The 10,000-nt window shown below is 48.4% G+C and overlaps 1 protein-coding gene across 2 annotated transcripts in view; it reads left to right on the top strand.

The window, feature by feature from the left end:
• Nucleotides 1–10,000, top strand: part of rap1gapa (RAP1 GTPase activating protein a) — a 93,488-nt gene that overhangs the window by 6,395 nt on the left and 77,093 nt on the right. For both annotated transcript variants that reach the window (XM_062540327.1, XM_062540326.1), the window contains exon 2: nt 8,832–8,867. In XM_062540327.1, coding sequence (XP_062396311.1) covers nt 8,832–8,867 — 36 coding nt within the window. The remainder of the gene's footprint in view (nt 1–8,831; nt 8,868–10,000) is intronic.

Below are 10,000 nucleotides of genomic sequence, written 5' to 3'. Positions count from 1 at the left end.
TGCAGCGTATATATCTGGGGAGATTTGAGGCTTTGTGGGTTTTGTCATAGGGGTGGGTTATGCAACTTGCTGCCACAGCTAGGCATGGGCTTTACATGGGGTTCTACACCCCCACCCCCCCCCACACACACACACACACACACACAACCACCCTCATCTCCACACCCCCACCCCCATCTCCATATCCTGTGCTGTTGTCAGTTTCAGCATGAGTGGCCCAGCTATGCTTAGCCTGCGTGTTTGTAGTCGAGATTGTAGTCGAGATTGTAATGGAGAATGCTTGGGAAGTGAAATGACGTGTAGTGTCAGCAGTCTCCAAACAACCTCATAAACACACACACACGCACACACCCATGCGCACATACACACACACACACACGCACACACGCACACACACAGACATACTGGTGTGTGTCATCATGTTTGTGCAGTGGGATGTGGGGGACAGGTGTAAGCAGGTGCAGCTATGACCTCACAACCCTCAATCACAAACACTTGCCTGTTGTCATGGAAACCAAACCTAGCATCTCTGATTGTGGGAGAGGGAGGTGGTTGGGTATTTGGACAGGGTGTAAAAAACCCAGTGTATTTCTGAAACAGACAAAAGGTGTGACGTCCATTTTTCACACCCTGCACTTAGCTTTTATTTCCCGCTACCAACCCCCCCCAAACTCTCCCTCCTCCCTTATCCAGCATGTTCATTCAGTCTTGGCTTCGTTCCCTCTCCTCGGCTCCTCGCAAACGGAACTCAACTAACCCAAAAGCACTCCATCAAGTCCCCCCCCTTGTGAGTGGACAGCCGGGGCAAACACGCGTCCCCATTAGTGCACTTAATTACGGCCGCCACTCCTACACAAGTAGGTCGCTCTGGTTCTAAAGGATTCATTATGTACCTGGCGGCGCGCTAACCAACACAGAGTGTTCCCTTGTCCCACGGCCCACGCGCGCGGGGAGGAGTCGGGTGTTTGTACGACAAACAAAAAAAAAAATGCCGTAATATCTTCAGCATACATCGCTCGGTCGGTCAGTCGGTGTCGCCGGCGAGTCCGAGAGCGGACGAGCGAGGGAGCGCGTGCTGCCATGTGCCTACCTCGAGATGAGCACGATGGGAGATGGAGCACGTCAGGTGCAGGTACGCTGACGGACGAGATAAAGAGCTGGAATGAGTGGAATGGGCTCAAGTGTGGGGGAGGGCTTTTTACAGCACCATCTGATTTGCAACAAGGTGCGCTGAGGCGTTAGCGTATGAATGCGGTGAAACAGAAAAATGAAGGTGTTTCTGGACTTGCACTCTGAAAGAGCTGAATAAACAGTGTTTCACGGTTTCACTGAACATCACTGGGCACTCTATGTGCTTTGTTTCTCTGATTCGGTCCGTGTCGTGCATTTGTTTTGATTCTCAGGCCTTCTAAATGCTCAACAAATGCATAAAAAGCACCTTACGCAACTTGACTCACACCCACACAAGATGCAGGCTCAGCTCTCAACCCTTTTTGTACTTAACAGAATCCACCGACTGGACTATTAAGTACCTGAGTGAAAAATACCTTATGAGCCACTGTGGAGTATAATTGGTATGAATTCGAGCCCTGATATATTTCATGCAGTGCTGATTTCTAAGTAGGCGCTTACAACTGCCCACCTATGGTACAGCATGTATGAATCATGCATAACCATTTAACCATCCAATAGTCCACGTGCACGCACAACTCTCTACATGCACAGAGACACAGGGGAGGATGGACAAAGCCATGTGTGTGTGTTGCGTTGCCCGAGGAGGTCCATTTGGTCGAGTTGTAATGCGTTAGATCAGTTTCGAGGCTGCAGTGTTGCTCGCGCGAAGCTATCTTTTATTGTGTGCATTTGTAGCACTCACTCACTGTCTCTGTTAAATAATACACCAGATCCCCTGCAGGCACGAGATCCTGACCGACCCCTCCACCCTCCTCTCCTCTCCACCACCCCACCCCACCCCACCCCACCCCACCCCACTCCACTCCATCCCTGGCCCTCAGAGAGAGCTGTTATGTAGCGATGGTAGTGTGAGATGGTCGGCCCTTCCCCCCCCCGTTATCTCACATCCTATCTCTGGCCCTCACTGGGTCTTTTAATACGGCGCGCTGCACTGGGTGGACTTGGCAGCAGAGTGACCAGTTAGAGCTGGCCAGCTTCGCAGGGTTAGAGGTGGGGGGGGGGTTGTGGCCCAAAAGGTTTCTCTCTGGTCAGCTAGCTCGGAGCTCAGAGAATCCTCCGGTTAATCTTCATGTATACACAGACTAGTGAGCACGGCCCCGCTGATGAATGCGGGGACTGTGGGGAGGGTGTGTGTGAAGTCTCTCAGCCAGGGAGGAAAACATACACACCCTCTCTGCAGAGGAAGCTCTCTCTCACACACACACACACGCACACACACACACACACACACACACACACACATGCACACACGCACACACACGCACACACACACACACATGTATGCCTGCTCACATGCAAATATAGACACGTGTAGATACATTATCACATACACACACACACACATACACACCTGTAGACATGCATGGAGATGAATAGCTATATGATCAGTCATACAGTATGCATATCACATACAACACACACACACACACACATCACACACACACATGCGCAGCCTGAGATAGAGAAGACGACAGACAGAGATAGACAGAGATGAATTATTAATTGATTGAGTGCAAAGGCGGCATTATCACCCTGGCCCAGGATTTAATGAGCTGCTCAGCTGTTCAGTACACACAGACTCCTCATATCTCTCACTCCCCGCCAGTCAGTCTCTGTCCAGTCCAACTGACAAACAGGAAATGGAAACAGCACCGCCATGCCACCGTCTGTCACTTTGACACACTGACATGGCACTGACACCGACCCCTTTGACAGAAATGACAGGCACTTGCCGTTTTAGGACAATTCTTCTCATAGCTGCCATACTGTAAATGTGTCACAGGGGGGGGTGGGCATATGGCCCATTTATTAACAAGCAAATAGAGCAAGGGACCCCAAGGGCCCAGACAGACAGACAGACAGACAGACAGAGAGAGTGAGTGAGAGAGAGAGAGAGCATAGGGCCAGACAGCTCAAGCAGGTGTTTAGGTTGTAGCGCCGTCTCGCTCTCGGTACAGGAGGGGCGGGGGGGGGGGGGGGGGGAGGGGTTGGATTGCTGAGACCCGCCCAGCCTAGGCCACGTTACATATGATACGGGGGATTCCAGTGCAACCGGAGATCGGGAGAGACGGCGCTCCGAATTGTAGGTCATGAGATAGTTTGTTTTGCACTATGCTCAGCGCTGGACTTGTCCTCCTCCTCCTCCTCGTCCTCATCCTCCTCCTCATTTCCTTGTTCCAATCTGGTCCAAGTCGGACTCAGATGAAAGAAATGCTGGACCCCTCCTAGGTCCCTTCACCCTGTCTCGCCCTGGCACCTCAGGAGAGAAGAAATGAGAAGGAGAAGGGAGAGAAGGGAGAAAACAAAACAATGAAATCGTCCTTATGTCAACATGCTAATGTGGCTCACAAAGGGTTTCACATGTGCACTTCACCAATGACCCTCAGGATGAGTCACGGACTGGATCTGAATGTGCTGATCTCTTCGTAAACACTAGAGAAGCGAGTCGGTATTGTTAACTCTCCAGGATCACCGTGCCAATCATGTGACTCACTGAAGGGTGTGATTTGTAATAACACCCTGATCCAGTGTGAAAAGGAGCCAGCGCGCTGTATTGGGTTGGGGGGTTTGTGAATATCTAATGACACGACACGAGCTCCACAGCGATTTACTGTGATGATTTGTATTCGTTTTGCATAAACTGAAAGGATGGCCCGGAGACAAATAGATTAGCGATTGTGACTTTTACACAAATAGCTGCAGCCACACAAAACGTGTCCCTGTTGCATTCATGAGAAAAGTGCGCTAAAATGTTTGAGATTCAACAAATGATGTGGAATCCTCTGGAAGTGTCCTGTCTTTTTAGAGTTTGCTCTCCTTCTGGTTGCTCAACTGCTCAAATTAAGAACTCAGACTCAAATGACACTCCAAATTAATTTGCCATTTATTAGTTACGTGTTCCATATCTCTTGAACGATATTAAGACCATCTCCAGGAGAAGATTAGATTGTACTGATTGTCCTGTAAGTTGTCACAGTAATTATCTTTCTGTCTTCCTCAAAACATGTTGAGGTAATCTCCATATCTTGCTGCTGTCATTGTCACGGGTGGAGGAGGCTTGTTCCAATATGTATGCAGTTTGAAGAGGCTCTCGATATGAAAGAAATACAATAAGTTGTGGCCATTGCGTAAGCATTGGTGGTGCTCCAAGCGGTCTCACCACGGGTTGAGCATCATGATTGTTCTTTATGGTTCTCTAATGCCATATTATTATTATTCATACGCTAGCTAGATGATGGTGCTAGGCGATTGGCTGAATTTTCCAGTCGCGAGTGGCGGAGGGCAAAGGTGACTGTATAGGACATGAGGTTTCATTATGAGCTTTTTATTCTCCGTTTTGCACCTCAAGCACCTACATTCGCAGGTTTGTTTACTGGAAATGTGTGTGTGTGTGTGTGTGTGTGTGTGTGTGTGTGTGTGTGTGTGTGTGTGTGTGTGTGTATGTGCGCCCGTGCCCTCACTTATCAGCTGAGATGATAGGCTGCCAGCTGACTGTCTGTGAAACCCTCAAGCCCGAGAAGCCATGACAGTGTTTCTGAGGAGCTGGAGATGAGAGAGGAGATACATACACACACACACACACACACACACACACACACATATTCTCTCTCTCTCTCACACACACACACACACACATCTACACACGCACAAACCTACACACATGCACATGCACACACACACACTAACACATCTAGGATAGCAGTATATTCTGTCACTTTCCTGTTAGCGGAGGTGCATTTTAGAGGTTGTGAAATTGGATAGTGTGTCTGAAGTTGGGTCTGAGAGTGAGGAGGTCAGCTGTAGAGACTGTTTAGAGTACTATTGACTTGCTCTCTCATCACCTCATATTTGTGTTGTGGCTCAGCTAGCAGTGCTACAGCACCAGACACGCCATTACCCATTCTGTGCATGTCCGTGTCTGTGCAGTGGGATGAAGTATCACCTCTATCGCAAACACTCTCTCTCTCTCTCTCTCTCTCTCTCTCTCTCTCTCTCTCTCTCTCTCTTTCACGCACACACACTCTCTCTCATCTCTTTCACACATACACACACACACACACACACACACACACACACACACACATGCTGTATGACCTCTTGGCAAACTCCTGTGCAATACACTGTGATTATTGCTATCCTACCAGGTGATGTCTCATTTCTAATAAAAGGAGAGTTAGTATACTGTGCAGTGTGTGTGTGTGTGTGTGTGTGTGTGTGTGTGTGTCTATGTGGGGGGAGGGGGCTCTGTTGGTTTTGGAGTCTTTTTTTCCAGTCTGAGCTAAGAGACGTTATACGGATTAGCTTCAGTAGAGGGTTCATAATCAGTCTCCCAAGAGCATTTAGACACTGCAGGTAGAATATGTAGCGAGTTTTTAATTAGAAAATGATTTTTTTTCTTTTTCATGACAAGAGTTTCTGGTAGTCAGTCAATTTGTTACCTGTAGATGATACCTGCTGTGAGCGAGAGAGTCCAACCAGATTTAATCACTCTCTCCAGCTACTCTCGCTAGCAGTCCATTCCAGGCGCTAATTACAAATCGGCCCTGCATGGTCTGTGCCTGCCGGTTCATAAAGAAAAGAGTGAGTCAGGATATCCATTTGGTACTCTCTCACACACACACACACACACACACACACACACACACACACACACACACACCTCAAAATGGCCTGACACCGCTCAAGTTCAAGCGTCGGAATAGACGCCCCGCTCTCCTCTATTTTGAGAAGTGGAACAGGCAGAGGAGCCAGGGGGGAGGCAGTCTGGATCCAGAAAAGCGCTCCGACTAATCGCGGAAAGATGTATTCCTGGAAAGATGAGTCCGGAAGGACCCACAGGTGTCCGCCGTAGTCCGCCCTCAAACGCAGCGGACTCACGACACAGACGGACATTCCTCTTGGTCATATACATGAGACACACAGGAGAGAAGCACTAACGCTGACAGTGTTGAATTCATGGCCAACAGCTGGCTAGGGGGCTTATTGCAGTGGCAAAACGACGTCAGCTGTGGCAGGAATTTGCTTTAGATAGATAGATAGATAGATAGATACTTTATTGATCCCCAAGGGGAAATTCAAGGTCCCAGCAGCTTAAGACACCACACACAACATACAGTACAATGTAAACAATGTAAACAGGAAAATTAAAAAGCAAATCAACAAATCAACATGACTAAAGGAGCTGTAGAATACTATAGATAAGGTATGCATGAATGTACTGAGGATTGGTACTGTGATTCAGTCTGAGGTGTGTGTCAAGTTGGTAGTGCAAATAAGTCCAACAGTGCAACAGTGCAAGATTAAATTCTAGTGACCAGTAATAAATATTAGACTTCCACAGCACTGCTTTGGAATGATGTGTAGATATACGAATCAGTATTTTTAGCAATATTGACTTGTCAGATACATACACATATACATAGATAAGAGCTTCACTGCATTCCTCTTTGTGTGTTTGTGTGTGTCTTTGTATTAATCTGTGTGTGTGTGTGTATGTGTGTGTGTGTGTGTGTGTGTGTCACAGGCTTCATACTGACACTCGGTAAAAGCTTTAAATGAGGAAAATGAATTAATGGGGATTAACCTTTCATGTATCATAATTGATACAGACATCTATACGTAGGTGGATTCAATTTCATGGCATGTTTTTCTTTACTGATGGAACTAAATTAACACTGCCACCTAGTGGTGATTAAAAATCATTGCCTCCCTCTTTATGTGTGCGTGTGTGTGTGTGTGTGTGTGTGTGTGTGTGTGTGTGTGTGTGTGTGTGTGTGTGTGTGTGTGTGTGTGTGTGTGTGTGTGTGCAGTGGAGGATGCCTGAGGTGGTGGAGACAACCTTGCTCATTAACTCTGAATTGGTGATCTTTCGGGCTGCCGTATTGTGACCTGTGGCTGTTTCTCTGCCGAGCGTAACGTAGCCATCCACCTCGGTTCAAAAGTGTGCCAGCTTCCTCCCTATCAAGGCTCCCCTTTGTGATTGCGTTGCCTGCAGTCTGCCGTTACCTTTATGTGTGTGTATGTATGTGTGTGTGTGTGTGTGTGTGTGTGTGTGTGTGTGTGTGAGAGAGAGAGATAGCTGCTGAGTGAAGTCTAGTGTGCACTCATATCAGGGGAAGAATCAGCCTTGCTCTCTGCTCTTCCACTGAAAGGACTCTGGGAGGGGGATGACAGCTGCCTCTTCATGGGGTAGTTACAGGAACATGATGCGGGTGCAGTTGGGATCATCCTACTGTAGCCAGAGGCTCCTATAGACAATCTCTTGCTATCCTATTCCTCCATCATCCCACTATAGCCAACAGCTACAGACATCCTCTTAATATTTCATCCGGATCATCCTGCTATAGTCAGCCGCCAGCCCCCAATGCCCCCAAACCTCCATCTATCCTTCCAACCATCCATCCATCTATCAGTCCATGCACCTATCCATCCATCCATCCATCCACTCTCCATCCATGCAGGCATTAGTGCTCTCATTTCTCTCTGTCTGTGTGTAAATGGGCTTGGTATTACTGGCTGGGGCATGCTGTGAGGGAACAAATCTTCAAGGGGGAATTGCTGGATGGACTGTGGAGTGGCATGCAGGATGTGGGGGCTCTTTTCCCAGCCTCCTGGAGGCACAGGAAATGGCTTTGAGATCCTCCTTTGTGGGCTTCGCTTTTGCTGCCATGGAAACCTGTTGCTCCAAATGTCCTGCTTTTTTTTTCCGGGGGATTAGGTGAGGCTAGGGAGAGGGAGAGGGCGTAAGGGTCAGAGAGAGGGAGAGAGAGGGGGACGGAAGAGGGGAACGGAGAGATAGAGGGATGGATGGTGAGGGGGGAGAGAAGGGGAGAGGGGGATGGAAGAGGGGAGAGGTGAAAGGAAAGAGGAACAGAGAGATAGGGGGATGGATGGTGAGAAAGGGAAAGAGGGGGATGGAGGAGGGGAGAGGTGAAAGGAGAGAAACAGGGGTAGACGGATGGATGGTGAGAGTGGGGGGGGTGTTGGCGATTATTGAGGACGTGGTCTGTGCATAGAGGACGAACGGACTGAGGCCATAGTCAGCACTGTCTGCATGCTTTGTAAACAAATCAACTTCAAGTCGAAGGTCATTTGCAGCCTTCTCGGCACAAAAGACAGAGTAGGCACACACGCACACACACACACACACACACACACACACACACACACACACACACACACACACACACACACACTGCACAAAAGACACAGAGTATGAGAGCCCTTCAGACAGACGGACATTTATTTACCGCAAGCAATGGGCCCCTGGAACATTTGTCTGCTGTCCTTGTTCCGTTTGTGTGTGTGTGTGTGTGTGTGTGTGTGTGTTATTGGTACTGGGGGAAAGGCAGGCACTGAGTTGTGTTGTGCTATTGACTTTTCATCATCTTAATGGCACACAGTGTTTGGGTTATTCTGTGCTGTAGAGTGCTGTGGACTTTTCTGCGTAGCTACATTTGAACAAATAGAAACTACCCAAGCAATACGTGAAACAAATAATGTGCGGCTTTGTTCAATATACTATTTTCAGAAAGGACATGTTTAACCTTTGTGGGGGCATGTTCGCTCTGAATGGCAGTATATTTTGCTGAGAAGATTGAAGAATTAATCTCTTGTGTTTTTTGTGTGTGTTTCAGGGTGGACAAGACCTTCTCCAAGGCCCGAAGTTTATGGTAAGTGCAGCTGTGGCCTTTTAAAATCTACAAGATTGACGTGGGAATCCATGCTCAGGCAGTCAGTCAATCAATCAATCAATCAATCAATCAAACTATTGATAATGCATCAGTGGTGTTTCATTGCTCAATCAATATCCACATTGTGTCAATATTCACTGTAGTGCAGTGAAGTACTTTTATGAGGTCCGTTTTATGACGTTGATGATCACATCATGTCTATATAATCCTGTCCCTTACATACAAACATCTGTCCAAATCAATGTCCCTTAATTACATACAAACATCTGTCTAAATCAATGTCCCTTAATTACATACAAACATCTGTCCAAATCAATGTCCCTTAATTACATACAAACATCTGTCCAAATCAATGTCCCTTAACTCTGAGCAGGTGTGACTCATGTTCAACTCTATGGTGCTCAGTGGTGTGTATAGGAATGCATTGGTCATCAGAGGCATGTGGTCTATGCTGTTTACGGCGAGCATCCCTGTGGTCACTATCACACTTGGCAGGCTGTGAGACTGAGTGAGTGAATGAACGAGGGAGAGAGAGAGAGAGAGAGAGAGAGAGAGAGAGAGAGAGAGAGAGAGAGAGAGAGAAGGGTCCGGAACATGAGCCGTGCCGCAGCCTGAGCCAGCTCCCCCCGACTGCTGTCCCGTTGCCACAGTAACAGGCGCAGGCGGAGGGCTCTCCGCAGTGCTGGCAGGGCAGGGGGAGAACCGGAGCAGGTTTGGAGGCTCCAGCGATCCGTCTGGCCGGAGGAGCTACTGTAGGGGCTAACTTGCTGCAGGTCTCCCGTACTCTCACACCAGCCGAGGGGGGAACTGAGATGAGGACGAAGGACCAGACGCCCCGAAGGTCATCTTGCAGCTCAGACTGACAGAGAGAAAGGGGGAGAGAGTAGAGAGAGGGGAAGAGAAAGAGGGAAAGAGAGAGAGAGAGAGAACAGCAAGATTGATTTCCTTCCAGGAACGGCAGGACTGCGTCTTAGAATCTGGGTTCCCCACTGCAGGGGCCCTGTCCCGTATCGCTCTCCACGCTCTACGCGGACGCACAGCAAGGCGACGAGGAACCGTCCAGAACCAGCCACCTCCCCAGCTGCCCAACTGGGAAATAAATCAGGACAGGA

The sequence above is a fragment of the Sardina pilchardus genome, chromosome 7 (assembly GCF_963854185.1).
Source record: "Sardina pilchardus chromosome 7, fSarPil1.1, whole genome shotgun sequence".
NCBI classification, from domain to species: domain Eukaryota; kingdom Metazoa; phylum Chordata; class Actinopteri; order Clupeiformes; family Clupeidae; genus Sardina; species Sardina pilchardus.
This window is presented reverse-complemented; position numbering and strand designations above follow the sequence as displayed.